Raw genomic sequence first — 17,232 nt, forward strand, 5'->3', positions numbered from 1 at the left:
GAGAATATATACAAATATACAATGTAACACAGCACAGTACCTGCTATTTGTATTAATGGCAGGAAATGTTTAACTGGGTTTGATAGATTTCTTTATAAGCAGAGCAATTAAACAATCTTAAAGATACTATCTATCTAAAACAATTTTATAAGAGCCAGGCACAGAGGCTCCCACCTGTTATCCCACAGCACTTGGAAGCTTAAAACACCAGAGTGCCTGGTCTAGCCTGGTCTACAAACAAATTCAATGCTCTAGTCACAAACAATCAGACATCCCCAGATCCAATATTGAGGACATAGGAGCTATAAATGCAGAATAAGATAACATCAATCTAAGTTGATATTTAAACTAGATTAGTAATAAGAAGGAGTGGTAATGGGAGGAAACACCTTTTATGATAACAAGCTCACCATGACAACGGAGGGTAATGGCAGGAGGAACATAAGCAAAGAAATGTCACCATAAAACCCACTTTATGTGCTACCCAAAACAAAATGAATGATTAATTTTAAAACTGAATTAAAAATAATTACATAATTACCAATCATTTTAAGAATATAATTTTAATAACTAACCAAAGTGCTAGAATCAAATTACTGAATCTCACACCAACAATTTAAGACCCTAAAATAAAAACTTCTCTTTTACTTTTTTTCTCCACAGAGGCTTTCAAAAGACCCTAGCTGGGCTGGAGAGATGGCTCAGCGGTTAAGCGCACTGACTGCTCTTCCAGAGGTCCTGAGTTCAAATCCCAGCAACCACATGGTGGCTCACAACCATCTGTAATGGGATCTGATGCCCTCTTCTGGTGTAAATAAATAAATCTTTAAAAAAAAAAAAAAAAAAAAAGACCCTAGCCTATTCCCTGCACCAAATAAAAACTATCCCTCACAGTGCCATGCACGCCACAGCATTAAACAGCGACTTACTTCTGACACTCGGCCGAAAGCCTGAGCTCTCTGGTTCTAGAAAGGAAGACCTTAGTTAGCGCAGCGAGGTTCCCTGTTCGAGGGTTGTTTTCAACTGCAAGAGACAAGAAAGGCGTTTACATGGTTAATACAGAGCACATCAGACCATTTATAAAACATCACCCTGAAACTGTTGACTGGTCACTCGTGAGACAATTTCACGTCCAATTCAGAAAATAAGCAAAAGAGAAAATGCTACTCTCGGTCTCTGCTAGACAATTTGATGTCAACTTGACACAAGCCAGAGGCATCTGAGAGGAAGGAACCTCAAGAAAATGCCTCCATGAGATGGGTCTTATGCAGGCCTGTAGGACGTTTTTTAGTGATTGACTGGGGAAAGCCCAGCTCATTGTGGATGATTTCATCCCAGGGCTGGCTGGTGGTCCTAGGTTCTATAAGAAAGCAGGCTGAGCAAGCCATGAGGAGCAAGCCAGTAAGCAGCACCCTCCATGGTCTCTGCATCAGCTCCTGCCTCCAGGATCCTGCCCTGCTTGAGTTCCTGCCCTGATTTTCTTTGATGAACACTGAAATGCAGGCATAAGCTGAATAAACCCTTCCCTCCCCTACTTGCTTTTGGTCATGGTGTTTCAGCACAGCAAAAGAATAGTAACTAAGAGAGAGTCATAACTACAAATATCCAATTTTTATTTACAAAGTAAACAGCAGAAGGAAGGGTAACCTCAAGTGAGTTAAGCATATAAGTTACTATAATTTTTCATATTTTTAAATTTTACAATGTATTGCTTTATTTTATGTATGAATGTTTAGCCTGCACATATATCTTTGTGACATGTGCATACCTGAGAAGAAGAGAAGAAGACGTAGGATCCTCTGTAACTGAAATTACAGACCGTTGTAAGCTGACATGTGGGTGCTGGGAATTCAGCCCGGGTCCTCCAGAGGATCAGCTAGTACTCTAACCACTGAGCCATCCCTCCAGTTTCATTTTATATATTTTTATCTATAGGTTGTTACCTTCCCAAGGACAGATCCATATCTACTGGCTCAAATTCTTAGCTATAAGGAAATTATTGGGCGTAACAAACTGGACTAAGAAATTATCCATAAAAACATCATGGCAAGTCTCTGCAGCACAAAAGCTAAGAATCTGACCGAAGAAAGAGACTGTTTGATCCAAAATTTACTTTTACTGCTGAAGAAAGTTCACAAGGTTTACATGATGGGTGCAAAGTTCAAGCCACCGCAGCAACACGTGCACAGCCACTTTCTTGGCCAAGGATTTCCAATGTAAACAGAGACTCATGGCCTTGCTGATCCAGAAATGCAAACCCTGAGGAACACTGGCCTGAGCTGTCAGAACTCATTTTCAGCAGAACTGAGAATTGTGTGAGCTTCTCAACATGTGTTGAAGAGTGTCAAAGATGGAGTTCTTCAGAATATACTTGTAAAAATTAATGCAAGTCTGCTGTGGTGGTTTGAAAGGGTTTGGCCCCATAGATTCATGTGTCTGAATGCTTAGCCAGAGGGAGTGGCGCTGTTGGAATAGGTGTGGTTTGTTGGAGGAAGTAAGTCAGCATAAGCGGTCACTGAGGTCTCCTATGGACAAGCTCCACCCAGTATGGACTCAGAGCCTCCTCCTGGCTGCCAGTGAGGACCACCTCCTCTTACTGCCTGTGGATCAATATGTAGGACTCTCAGCTCCTCCTGCACCATGCCTGCCTGGATGCTGCCATGCTCCTGCCTTGAAGATAATGGACTGAACCTCTGAAACTGTAAGCCAGCCCAAATTAAATGTTGTTCTTATAAGAGTTGCCTTGGTCATGCTGTCTGATCACAGCAGTAAAACCCTAAGACATCTGCAAACACAAACTGTAAGGGAATATACAAAGGAAGCCAGGTGGAGGCCCCATGCCTGAAATCCCAGGAGGGTCCACTATAACACTACAAACAGAGACAAGTCACACGGACAAAGTTGTACAAAGCACCATGAGTCCATGAAACAAATAATTACTACCATCACCATCATAATCAAGAATGCTACTACAGGGCTGGAGAGATGGCTCAGCGGTTACGAGCACTGACTGCTCTTCCAGAGGTCCCGAGTTCAAATCCCAGCAACCACATGGTGGCTCACAACCATCTGTAATGGGATGCAATGCCCTCTTCTGGTGTATCTGAAGACAGCTACAGTGTGCTCACATACATAAAATAAATAAATGCTATATTAAATCAACTCATACTATACTATTAAAATTTTAACAGAGAAATTTAAAAACTGTCTTTCTCTCCCTCCCCACCTTACCCAAAGACTTGCAAACTGAAATGGTTGCCTCTTCCAACAGCTTCAACTCAGTACTGTAAAGACAAAAGAATGAGAAACAATTTAGAATGCAATACTAAATATGTACACACTAACAGAACGTATCCACTGGAAACGTAAATCAGAACAAGAATAGGGTTAACAAGGAAGACAATAAAATTAGCAATATAAAACAAAGCTGCACAGCCTGGGCTACAGTGCAGACCTTGTCTCAATTCAATTTTCAGTGCAGTTAGAAAATACTCTAATTCACAAGAGAGTAAGAGAAGAGCTGGGGGAGCCCTATCTTTCAGGACCTGGGATATATAATCCAAAACAGAACAAAGCACAGACTGATCATGCCCTTACGGTCACTTAGAGACGTGATGCTATGCTTAGGAAACACGTGACGTATGAATTCAATATGGTCAAATAATTGAGCAAAGGGCAGGAATGGTGTTGTGTACCTGTCATTACCAGCATTCAGGCTGGAAGAGTGTCATGAGTTCAAGGCCAACCTGGACTACATGAGCTGAACAGTAAATTTCAGAACAGCCTGGGCTACACTGTAGACCCTGTTTCAAACAATAACAACAAAATTAAAACAAATGAACAAAAAAAGGGAAGCAGGCAAGAAACTAAAGAATACACATACAAGCCTCAGTGGTTCAGAGACACAGAAAAACACAAAAGCATGGTAATACACACCTTATTTACCAAAGGTCTGGGAGGCAGAAGCAGGAGGATCTCTAGGAGTTTGAGGCCAGCCTGGCCTACAAAACAAGCACCAGGCCAGCCAGAGCTATACAGTAAGACCTCATGCCCTTCCCCCAAAAAACCAAAACAAAACAAAATTAAAAAAAAAACAAAACACAGTAGTGAGAAGGTTGTTTGTTTGTAAACTCTGTAACTCAAAAGTAAAAAGAACCCCAAAACATCTATTTTAAAAGTGAGCAAAGGAAGAGGCCGGGCAGTGATGACAGCTCTGTAAATTCTGGGAGCTCTGCAAATTTGAGGCCAATCTGGTCTTCACAGAGTTCCGGGACAGCCAGGACTATGTAGAAACAGCTCAAAAAACCAGAGGTTGGAGGCAGAGAAAGAGAAATGGGTCCAAGGTTAAGAGCACCAGCTGCTCTTACAAAAGACTTGGGTTTGGTTCCCAGCACCCACATGTAGGCTTCACAGCCATGCCCAACTCCAGGTCCAGGGTATCTGATGCCCCCTCTGACATCCACAGGCACCAGACACACCACACAGACATAAATATATCCATGTGGGCAAAGCACTATCATACTGATAATAAATCCTTTGCTTACTCATTTGTTTTGAAACAGGGTTTCTCTCTCGGGGTCTCGGTCTTCCCCCCCCCCCAACACACACACAATCTTCAGAGATCAGCAGGTCTCTGCCTCCCTCCCTGGTGCTGGGATTAAAAGTGAGCACAACTATGCCAGCTTTTTATTCCTTAATGGGAAGGCAGTGGCTAGATGTGGTGATACACGTGCCTTTAATCCTAGCCCTTGGGAGACTGGCAGGTCTCTGTGAGTTCAAGGACAGCTTGTCTATAGTCCCTGGACAACCAAGATGCCGTGGTGAATGAGACCTTAATCATGTTAGAGATGGGAATTCAGAAACATGGCAGGCACAGAGAGCCCGCCATGTTTGGGACACGGGTCATCTGTACAAGCTGTAAATTAGTGATCTTAACCATCTCTCTGGCCACCAGGTCACACGACGGCAGAAGACCACGGTGGCCACACTCCTGGAGCTACTGTTACAAGTTGTTGTGAACTGCCTGATGTGGGTGCTGAGAATCAATCTCTGGTTCTCCAGAGCAACAGGAAGTGCTCTTAATGGCTGAGCCATCTCTCCAGCCACGCATGTATCCTTTGAAGTAGTTTAATTTCCATCTCAGAATGATCTCACCTCCTTGGAAAGCTGCTCTTTGTGGCTCTCCAGGCAACTAGCACCAGCCTTTCTGTGGTGAGGCCCAGGAAGCCTTGCTCTCCTTACCCACAGCTACCTCAACCCCACCTCAGCAATCACTTCCGCCAAAGCATCCTCGGCCCCCACATTTATGTCCCGTAAGAGCAGGACAAGTGCAACAAAATATTTTGGGGTTGGGGGTGGCCACAACATGAGGAACTGTGAAGGGTGGCAGCTCCAGGAAGGCTGGGAGCCGCTGCAGCACAGGAACTCAGCCAGGCACACTGGCTGCCACGATAGAGTCCTGCCTCTTGCCCACCCACTTCCCAGCGTCCTACACTTCTCGGGCATTTAAGAATAATGTGCTTTGCCAGCTGCTTGGTTTGGAGCGCCAGTGAGGTAGGGAGCAGCTAAGCTGGCTGGTCACTGGCAGCAGTCATGGGCACCCAGCACTTTAAACAGATGAGCTCAGATGTTCTGGCAAGAGACAACAAACAAATCCTGTGAAGTAAATACGAGTAAAACGGTACTGCAAAAACATGCCAACGTTTCCAAGACAATTACAGTCAGAAACCAAATGTTTCCTAAGACAGACCTGGGGCACTGGAAATATGCCAAAAGGGACAAGAGGCAGCAAATACTAATTCAGATCAAAGGATGCCACACAGAATACTTCAGACTCGCTCACTACAGCAACTCCATATCTGTAGGACATTAAAAGTAGTTAAAATTCATAATCACATCGTCAAACCCTTGCTCCCAAACTAACCTCTACTAAACACCGTCAGGGTTCTGAAGCAATCGTCCTCTGATGCCACCTCAGGAACCTTCTTGGATCACAGCCACTCTGTCAGTCTCAGACAGCAAGTTACAGAAAGGAACAGTCACAAAGGAGACAATCTTGCTATTTCCGGTGCCATCCCAACACACAGCACAACTGAAGAGACTGGAAGACGATAGAAAGAGCTCCCTGGGCCCACACACAACTCTCCTTACAGGGTTCTGACATGCTCTGGCCTCCACAGGCACAGGCACAGGCACACGTGAGGTGCACATACATACATGTGATACACAATACATGTACATGCATGCAAAGCACTCATACCCATAAAAGAAAATACATTTGAAAGTACCTTTTAAAACAAGAAAAGTGTATCATGCACATAACATGTTATAAAAATTCTATCAAGCTGGGCAGTGGGGGTGCACCCCAGCACTCCAGAGCCAGAGGCAGGCAGATCTCTGAATTGTAGGCCAGCCTGGTCTACAGAGTGAGTTTCGGGATAGCCAAGGCTACTCAGTGAAACCCTGTCTCGAAAAACAAAAACAAAATATATCTACGTCATAATTACAATTGCACAAAACAATGTGAGTGACTAGGATCTGAGACCAATTCGAATATGATGAGGAAAATGGCGGGCTGACTCGTGGCTGCCTGCTATGGAACCATCAACCCCAGCGTACTCAGAAGCAAACCTCTAACGCACACATGCTCTTTCATGCTTGCAGCTTTCACAAGCTTGCACATGCTTTCTGGATGCTTGCAGCAATCCAGACTGGCTGTAATTTACTTTTTAGGTATACACGTCCCATACGCAAACGGTGAAAGAGGAAGATTTCACAGTTCAAACCTCTTAGAGAAAACAGACGAGCAAAAAGCTGCTGCAGGAAATGCCAAGAGACTTCTGCACACAGATTTGTTAAACAAACCACAATTAGGAGGTTTATAAAGCAAATACTAAAAATGTCTTAGTCCCGCTCACTGAAAACTGTCACAGAATGTCTTCACAGTTGACACTTTACACTGATGTCGTTTGTGGCCTGCGAAGCACCTATTCTAGCAAACAAGCGATCTTTGTCGGTGTAGGACAAGGCCCAGGTACACCAGCAAGTGGCCATTCAGAAAACCACAGAGGCGTTTCTGAAGACTCTCCCCACGTCAGCAAAGACGGAAGAACAGAAATCATTCACAAAACCACCAAGAATCGGCCCATTCAGTGGTTAGACTGCAGGAAGGTTAATGCTTTAAAAGAACCTATTCACAGGAAAATTTTAAGGATAAAACTGCATATAAATTTATTGCAGAAAATTTTAATACATCAGGCAGAACCAAAAAGGTGTTTGTATTCGTGAGACTCACAATCTATATGCTGCCACTCAACCACCAAAATCAAAGGCCTGGAACTATCACTCTGTCAAAACTACAGCAACCCCCACAGTGGGTAAGACTGCATTTATTTTCCCAGGAAAATGGAAGAAATTAATGCTTTAAAATCCAGATCTGAACGCTGCTGAGAAAGCAATCAAAGGATCAATGATATTCTTGGCCCCTGACTTCAGCACAGTGACAATGCTGCTTGTCCCCCATTTAAGCATCTCACTTGATCCTTTCAGCCAGACACTCCTGAGCTAATGTAGGCCAAGTCTCTTTTCTGTTTCTCAAGTGAGGAAACACATTTTTTTTTAGATTTATTTATTTATTATATATAAGTACACTGTCACTGTTTTCAGACACACCAGAAGAGGGCATCGGATCCCATTACAGATGGTTGTGAGTCACCATGTGGTTGCTGGGATTTGAACTCAGGACCTCTGGAAAAGCAGTCGGTGCTCTTAACCACTGAGCCGTCTCTCCAGCCCAGAGGAAACACATTTAAAATTTAAGATCACACAACCAACTAACCCTAGCCAGAGAAGACACACTCCCCTCCAGCAAGGTGAAAATACTGGACAAGCCACCTTTTCCTTGCAAGCAAGCTTGCCCACAGTAACACCCAAGCGCAGTGTGTCTGTGGGTGACGTGTGAAGCACAGCGTGGACAAGTGTAAACTGTGATGGGCAACCTCACGGGCCTTTTCTTGAAGGCACTGGCTCATTACAGTGCAGCTCTCTGTTGTCATTTGAAGCTCAGTTTGATAAATCCACACATCCAAGAGGAGACATGTGGCCATTGAAGTAATTCATCTCTAAGGAAGGATGTATGTATGTATGTATGTATGTATGTATGTATGTATGTATGTTACATTTGGCCCTTAGCATCCAAGAGGAGACAGTGGCACATGGCCATCAAGGTAATTTACCTGGGTTACACTTGGACCTTACCAGCCACTCACTGTATATGTACAACGTCCCAGGGCTCAGTGCTAACAGACACGAGAACAGTACAGATGTGAAAAGTAACTGGAAAGAGAGGACAATCAGGCTAGCACATGAAAATGTGAAAGACTTCATAAGTAACTAATACAATGCAAGGCCTCTTGGCAGAATGTTCTCATTTGCCATAATACAAGGACAATCCCTGAAAGAAGAACTGAAGTGGTTAATCGGAACCCAGCAGTGCTAAGGAGAAAGGAAGCCTCTTTGTGTCTAACAAATGAGCTTTGAGCCAGTCATGAATGGCATCTATCACATGACTCCGTAATTCACGGTACATATTGTAGCAGAGGTTACCAGGGAGGAGCGGTGAGGGAAGTCTGTACTATTTACTGGGCGAGGCACTTCTGTTTCATATGAAAGAAAGGTCCAGGAAATAGACTGAGGAGAGTTACACAAACACAATGATTTAAATAAATTATATAACAATAATACATCATCAGATTTTTGTAAAAAAAAAATTGAAAGTGGTGTTTGTAAACAGACACGAGTGCTTTAACTTTTGTGTCTGTATTTTATAACTTTTCTATAATTAAAAAATTACTAAGCTTAAGGCCCTGGGTTTGGTCCCAGCTCCCAAAAAAAAGAACAAAAAAAAAAAAAAAACCCTCCTTAAGAAAGCCCACCAAGGGGGGTTGGGGGTTTAAGTCAGGGGAAAAGCCCCTCGCCAGGAAACAAAAGGCCCCGGGTTTGGGCCCCCACCCCGGAAAAAAAAAAAAAAAAGAACCAAAAATTACTTAAATATTTTAAAATTATTTTATTGGTTAAAAAAAAAGTCTTAAAGAAGTCATCTACTTACACAACCTGGCTATAAGGAAATTTATCACACTTCTATTTTTATGAATGAAAAATGAGACAACAGTGATGTGGTCGACATTAAATAATTTAAGGCTTTTCATTAGGCAGACCAACCCCCTGAGAAGGGAAAGACTGTAAGGGGGCAGTGTAAAGGCTATGACAAAAGCATTTTAATGGACACTAAAAGCACACACAGCCTATGGACCTGGTTTGTCTTGACTGCTATTAAACATGCCCTTCTTAGGTTTCGCCCAACTGCACCTGAGGGTTTGGACCTGAGCATGCCGTCCTCTGTCATTAGACAAGTGCTGCCGTTCTGCCTTCTCTCAGCACCATCTAGTGCCCAGTGTGTAGAATAGTTCTCAGGACGCAGAGGGCTGCCTTCAGGACAGGGCTGTCAGAAAGGCACCGGGCGGCAGACACAAGCACCACAGTCTGGCAGGGACTGCACTCAGGTTCTACACAGCTCAACAACTACTTCCCGACAATCATGTGACCAGCAGTGTGAAGGCTCATGCCTGTGACCCCAAGCTAAAGCAGGGGTGGGAGGTTCGAGAGTCTCAGGACAGCCTGGACTACATAGCAAGACCCTTTGTTTAAGAGAAGAAAGAATGCCAACCAACCAGGGCTTCCAGGGACTAAGCCACTACCCAAAGACTATACATGGACTGACCCTGGACTCCAACCTCATAGGTAGCAATGAATATCCTACTAAGAGCACCAGTGGAAGGGGAAGCCCTTGGTCCTGCCAAGACTGAACCCCCAGTGAACGTGATTGTTGGGGGGAGGTTGGTAATGGGGAGAGGATGGGGAGGGGGAAAAAAAAGAGAAGAAAGAAGGAGAGGGGAGAGGAGGAGCGAGGGAGGAGAGGGAGGGAGGGAGGGAGGGAGGGAGGGAGGGAGGAAGCCAGTCAATCTTATGGCTTCCAACTGAAAAGAAGTGTGTATGGGAAAAGTGGTTCGATTTATGTTCATTCCTCAGTTTCCACTCTTAAGGCAATCCTTGCTATTCTGACCTAACATTAACGTCCTTAAAGAAAAGAAGTGTGGACCTGTCAAACCCCACAGTAGTGTTCTCATGTTGTGGGTCAAGACCCGGCTGGGGGCCCAAAGGCCCTTTCACAGGGGTCACATATCAGTTATTTGCATTACAATTCACAACAGTAGCAAAATCACAGTTATAAAGTAGCAATGAAAATAACTTTATGGTTGGGGTCACCACAGCATGAGGAGCTGTATCAAAGGGTCACAACCTCAGGAAGGTTGAAAACCACCACCCTAAGGGAACGTGTTTCACCTAATCCATCCTACAAGAGCCCACATGGATCCCACTCCCTCAGCCAAAAAAAAAGTAAGCAATAGGTGACAGCCATAGCTGTACTTCCCCAGTCAGGACCGAGTCTCCCTACAGACCACTTCCTACCTGAGCAGCCTACTCAGGTCACTGTGAAAGACCAGAAGGTCACTGGAAAGCACTTTTAGCAATTCCCTGACAACAGCCAAGCCTGCCACACTTGCCTCTCACTCCTCTCAACACAACTGACAAGTTAAGACAAGGTTTTGTTAAAATGGCCTCATATTACAAGAACCCACTCCTGCCCTCCTGAATGACATCACTCGCTGCCATACTAAACGTAAAAACAAGACACTGAAAACAACCCAATGTCCACACTGACTTAGGATGTCCACCACTGTATGCTCTGCCCCCACCAAAAGGAATGATGAGGCTTAATAATCTACGGAAGGCTCTTCAAGGTATAACCAATTCAACCCGTGGTCGCACGGCCTTTAATTGCAGAACTCGGGAGGCAGAGGCAGAGGCAGGAGGATCTCTATGAGCTAGAGGCTAGCCTGGTCTACAGAGCAAATTCCAGGACTGCCAAGGCTACACAGAGAAACCCTCTCTCCAAAACTAAAGGAGGGAAAAGTATGTAGGATGCACGATATTTTGGTCAAAAATTAGGACGATGTGTGTGCATATTTATCACAGATGCATAAAATATCATTCAGAAGATACTGGAGCAAACTGGTAATGGTTACCTCTGGGGAACAGAATCTGGGGAAGAGAATCAGGCACAAAGAAGAAACAGAGGAAGACAAACACATTTTCATAACTTTCATGATCTTTAGAGTCTAAACCACAAAAATGCTTATTTTAGGAAAAAAGGGAAGTAAAATGATAACTTTTTACTTCCAACTACAGACATCATGGTCAACACTGGGAAGGCCCTTGTCTTTACTCCTGTTAGGAATGTCCAACCTTTACAAGACAGCCATCTGAAATAAAGGTAAAACAAAATCAAAAGGGAAGCTCTCGTGCTCAGCTAAGCTTGTAACTTGGCCACATTTATAATCATCTCCAACACATGCAGCCCTCAGGCCCTAGATCAGACTACCTGCACCATCCACCTTCTTTGGGGCTGTTCTTATCTGGTTCCTTCCAGTTTCCAGAATCTTGTAGAATCTTCCAGAACCATCACTGTCCACCCAGCGCCTCCACGCTGCCCACTTTCCTACTTGTCTGCAGCACGGTGTGTCTGGCTTTACATCTAAACTGACTTTCATTCTTTATTTATTTGAATTGTGTTTCAGAAAGATAAAGACTTTCTTGACAACAAGTAATGTTTACAGAATGACAGTACCATAAGATGATACACTTAAAATATCAAGCAAGATGAAGAGCTTGGGTGCGATGTTTCTGGATGTTCACGCTCCCCTGCACATCCATAACTACCTCTATCATGCTCCACTCTCTACTATAAACCTTTGAGAGAACATGGTACCACCTTCCTAGCTCACCATAAAGGCCTGAGAAACAAATGGTAGAGCAAGACCGCGAGAGCTCTGGTCCTGCAGCTCTAAATGATAACCACACACACACGTTATGAACATGCTCACACACATACTTCCATATGAGCATACTCAGATACCTACAAATCAAAATATGATAAATACTAATTTATTGTGCTTTTTACCACCGTTACATGCTTTAGAAACCTGTATAAAATCAACCACGTAAACAGTTTTTAAAGATGTTGTTAAGAAAAATAAAAAGGGAGCTAAATAAAGGCTTGAGGATGTGCGCCCACACAGAAATCTAAAAATCCAGGAGTTGTGGCCGCTCCCTCAGTCCCAGCACTGGGGAGGGGGAGTCGGATGGAGCCCTGAGGCTCACCAGTCAGCCAGCCTCAGGTAATCGGCAAGTTCAAGCTACACAACAGACCAAAACAAACAAGAGGGATGGCCCCTGAAGAATGACGCCAAAGGCTGACCTCTGACCTCTACACTCATGAGCACACACGTACAACACACACACTCAAGACCTAGTTCCCATCAAGGCTAGATGGCTGACCAGCCAGCTCTGGGGTCATCTGTCTCCATCCTGTCTCACAGTAGAGCACAGGTACAATGGTCACAGCCACGTTTTGGTTTTCTGAGACAGAGTCCTACTATGTAATCCTGGCTGGCCTGAAACTCACTATGTAACCAGTCTGGCTTCGAATTCACAGAGGTCCACTACTTACTGTGTGAGTTACCCAGGTGCTGGGATTAAAGGTGTGCACCACCACACCCAGGTTTTTGTTCTTTGTATAAACATGGGTGCTGGAGACTTAACTCCTCACACGCACGGGGAAGGCACTTTACCAGGCCCTCCACAACAGCAGTAGGCATTCTCAACCATGAGCGTCTCTCCAGACCCATGGTGCTGTGGACTTTTCTTCTGAGACAAGGTCTCACTGTATAACCCAGGCTGTACAGACCCTAACAACATCCTACCTCTTTCAGTGATTTACTTTAACATGCTTTAAAAAACAAAAGGCAGAGAAATCAGGCACGGTGACGCACACCTGTGAGCCCAACACCTGGGACGCAGAGTCGGGAAGATCAGGGGTCTAAGGCCATTGTGCTACATGGAGAATTTGGAGCCAGCCTGTACTGCATGAGACCCTGACTTAAAACAGTCAAGGCTTCATGACGAGACCCTGTCTCAAAATATTAAAAGCTCCACCGATACAGAAATAACAGAAATGCCCCTTATCTGATGAATGAACAGAGAAAAATGCACTCACACGGCAGAGGCTGAGCAACAGACAGAAAGGCAGGAGAAGCACGTGGTCCTCACTTAGACCACCTGTAAAGGAAGGAGGACTCCACTGAGAAATAGCTAGAGCTCTCACGCTTGCTAATGCCAGGGGTGGGGAGGACACAGGAAGTGACGTGACTCTGAGTGGGTACAGGATGGAGTCCCTCCAGATGGCCATCCGAAACTCCCAGAGCTCTGTGGCTCAGAGAGTGTACACAAAATTACAACAGGGAATGATACGTGACTCAAAGTGAAAAGAAATCAGTTTCAGCCACGGCTATGAAGCTGCCACGAGAGAGGTGTAAAACAACCATGCTGTATCGTGCTGCAGTTGCGCAGGGTGGATGCTAACAACAGTTCCCCAAGCAGACAGTCAGCAAGTAACAAAGTCAGACACGTGAGGAGAGGAGCCCTTTCCCCACTCCTGCAGCTCCCAGAAGGTGCTCCCATCTCAAGGTTCAGCATCCCACTTCAAACACTCACTAGGGATACATGTGGATGCACGTGAGTATTAGACTCCGCTGTGAGCTTACAAAGCATTAGGACGTCTAAATGCCCACAAGTAGAAACTGATGAGCAGGTTTAAAGCTGTTCTGTCAGCGTTAGAGATAAGGCTGTGTGCCCTGTGGTTACATATGCAAGACATAGTTTACTTCTCCTGAGAAGCAGGGGAGTGTAATGCTATCGTTTATATTTAAACAAACTTGTAAGACCAAACAGGATATGTGGAAATAACTTCACACACCTCTGAAGATACAGGAGAACTGCTGCTGGCGAATGTCGCTGGATAAAGGAGATAGAGCCACCAGGTAAAACCCCACTTCCTACCTTCTAGATTTTCTACTAATGCACTTGGCAACCAGAGTAGAAAACCAGTGGGAAGAAGCATACTGTAAGTGCAGGCTCCCGTGACCTTCTATCAGAGTTCTCGGGCTCCAGGAAGTATCTTACCTGCTGGTTGGTGCAGAGAAAGAAAAAGAGAAGAGCTGATTCCAGAAGGGGTCGTTTTCAGAGACAGCCTCGGGGCCTGACAGCCTCTGTAAGTACTCATTCTTAGGTAGATCACTGATCTTGCTGCTGTTCGATCCCATCTTCTCTGTGGTAGGCAGCTTGTCTTCACATGGGCATTTCCACAGGACAACCTATTAAAAAATGGAAAGACTATTCAAATTGTTCACATGAACATCACACTGTCTGTAGCACTGAGCTAGACAGATATATAAAGGCGTACTTACAAATACACTGGAACTCAGGTACAAACTCCCAAGGGAGGAAACGGGATTATAGTCCATAAAGTCTACAGCCAATGTCAATCACTGTACACAGCACACCTGCGGCTGGAGAGACACTGAGCTTTCGAGCACTTGCTGCTCCAGCCTAAGTGCCAGGATTTGATCCCAGCACCCAAGTAAGGCAGCTCACAGATGCCAGTGACTCCAGCTCCATGGGAACTGTCGTCCTCTTTTGGCTTCTGTGTTCATCTGCCCACACATGTGTGCACACACTTACAAGGAAGCACACATTCATGTGAGTTAAAACATAATAAACCTTTAAAAAGAAAAAGGTAAGGGGTTGGGGATTTAGCTCAGTGTTTAGAGCGCTTGCCTAGGAAGCGCAAGGCCCTGGGTTCGGTCCCCAGCTCCGAAAAAAAGAACCAAAAAAAAAAAAAGAAAAAGAAAAAGGTAAGTGTAACTGCCCAAGAAAATGCCTCGAAGCAAACTGCCAATAACCCTAACTTTCTAGTTACTAAGAACAGCGCGCGTGCGCACGCGCACACACACACACACACACACACACACACACACACACACACACACACACACACACACACCCCAAACCACTAATGAACAAATAAATTCAGGTAAGTCTTGTTTGACTAATAGTGGGAAGTTTCAATACCCTGCCCTCATCTTTAGGTCATTGAAAATAAAAAGAACCCAAACCCCTCTGCATTAAACCACACCACAGATCAGCTGGACTGTGAGGCATCCTCAGAGGATCATGTCCAACAGATACAGAATGCACATCCTTCTCAGCAGCACACGGAACATCTCCGGCATCCACCACACATGCTGGTCCCCAAAACAGGTCTACACAGAAGAACTGCAGTAACTGCTTACGTCTGTCTGATCACAACCGAATCAAACTGGAAGTGAACAACAAACAACAGGAAATACACAAGCTTGTGGAGATTCCACGACACACCAATGAGTAACTGAGTCACTAAGAAAGGCAGAAGATGTGCTTGCTTCGGCAGCACATGTACTAACATTGGAATGATACAGAGAAGATTAATATGGTCCCTGTGCAAGGATGACACACAAATTTGTGAAGCGTTCCATATTTTTGGATAATAGGTATAGAAGAGAATGAAGACTCCCAACTTAAGGGGCCAGGAAATACATTCAACAAAATTATAGAAGAAAACATCCCTAACCTAAAGAAAGAGAAGCCCAGTTTATGGGCACACAAGAAGCCTACAGAACTCTAAATAGATTGGACCAGAAGAGAAATTCCTCCCGTCACGTAATAGTTAAAACAGCAAATGCACAAAACAAAGAAAGAATATTAAAAGCAGTAAGGGGAAAAGTTCAAGTAGCATATAAAGGCAGACCTTTAGAATTACACCAGACTTCTCCCCAGAAACTATGAAAGCCAGAAGATCCTGGACAGATGTCATACAGACCCTAAGAGAACACAAATGCCAGCCTAGGCTACTATATCCAGCAAAACTTTCAATTAACATAGATGGAGGAACCAAAATATATCATGACAAAACCAAATTTACACAATGTCTTTCTACAAATCCAGCCCTACAAAGGGTAATAGATGGAAAACTCCAACACAAGGAGAGAAACTACACCGAACAAAAAGCAAGAATATAATCTCCTTGCAATGAAACCAAAAGAGAGACAAACAAACATAATTCCACCTCTAACAACGAAAATAACATGAAGTGACAATCATTATTCCTTAATATCTCTCAACATCAACGAACTCAACTCCCCAATAAAAAGACATAGGCGAAGACTGGATATGTAAAGAGGACCCAGCATTTTGCTGCATGCAGGAAACACACCTCAGAGACAAAGACAGACACTACCTCAGAGTAAATGGCTGGAAAACAATTTTCCAAGCAAATGGCCCGAAGAAACAAGCTGGAGTTGCCATTCTAATGTCAAATAAAGTTGACTTTCAAACAAGAGTCATTAAAAAAGATAAGGAAGGACACTTCATATTCATCAAGGGAAAAATCCACCCAGATGAACTCTCAATCCTAAATATCTATGCTCCAAATGCAAAGGCACCTACATTCATAAAAGAAACCTTACTAAAGCTCAAAGCACACATTGCACCTCACACGATAATAGTAGGATAGTTCAACACCCCACTCTCATCACTGGACAGATCATGGAAACAGAAATTAAACAGAGACGTAGAGAAACTAACAGAAGTTATGAACCAATTGGATTTAACAGATATTTACAGAACATTTCATCCTAAAACAAAAGGATATACCTTCTTCTTAGCACCTCATGTAACCTTCTCCAAAATTGACCATATAATCAGTCACAAAACAGGTCTCAACAGATACAAGAGGATAGAAATAATCCCATGCATTCTATCAGATCACCATGCCCTGTCTAGTCTTCAATAACAACAATAATGACAGAAAGCCCACATATACATGGAAGTTGAACAATGCTCTACTCAAAGATAACCTGGTCAAGGAAGAAATAAAGAAAGAAATTAAAGACTTCTTAGAATTTAATGAAAATGAAGAAACAACATACCCAAACTTATGGGACACAATGAAAGCTGTGCTAAGAGGAAAACTCATAGCTCTGAGTGCCTGCAGAAAGAAACAGGAGAGAGCATATATCAGCAGCTTGACAGCACACCTTAAAGCTCTAGAACAAGAAGAAATAAATAAACCCAAGAGGAGTAGAAGGCAGGAAATAATCAAACTCAGAGCTGAAATCAACCAAGTAAAAATGAAAAGAACTATACAAAGAATCAACAAAAGCAAGAACTGGTTCTTTG

At 43.9% G+C, this 17,232-nt stretch overlaps 1 protein-coding gene and 1 non-coding gene across 4 annotated transcripts in view; one reads left to right on the top strand and one right to left on the bottom strand.

Annotated features, from left to right (window-relative positions):
• Dym (dymeclin) overlaps positions 1 to 17,232 on the bottom strand; it is a 279,741-nt gene that overhangs the window by 227,099 nt on the left and 35,410 nt on the right. For all 3 annotated transcript variants that reach the window (XM_032886079.1, XM_032886077.1, XM_032886080.1), the window contains exons 2-4: positions 14,140 to 14,330; positions 3,232 to 3,284; positions 930 to 1,023 (exon numbers count right to left, since the gene is read on the bottom strand). In XM_032886079.1, coding sequence (XP_032741970.1) covers positions 930 to 1,023; positions 3,232 to 3,284; positions 14,140 to 14,279 — 287 coding nt within the window. In that variant the 5' untranslated portion in view covers positions 14,280 to 14,330. The remainder of the gene's footprint in view (positions 1 to 929; positions 1,024 to 3,231; positions 3,285 to 14,139; positions 14,331 to 17,232) is intronic.
• Positions 15,430 to 15,536, top strand: LOC116885079. The gene has a single exon (XR_004385952.1). It is a non-coding gene; the product is annotated as a U6 spliceosomal RNA (small nuclear RNA).

The sequence above is a fragment of the Rattus rattus genome, chromosome 15 (genome assembly GCF_011064425.1).
Source record: "Rattus rattus isolate New Zealand chromosome 15, Rrattus_CSIRO_v1, whole genome shotgun sequence".
Lineage (NCBI taxonomy): Eukaryota > Metazoa > Chordata > Mammalia > Rodentia > Muridae > Rattus > Rattus rattus.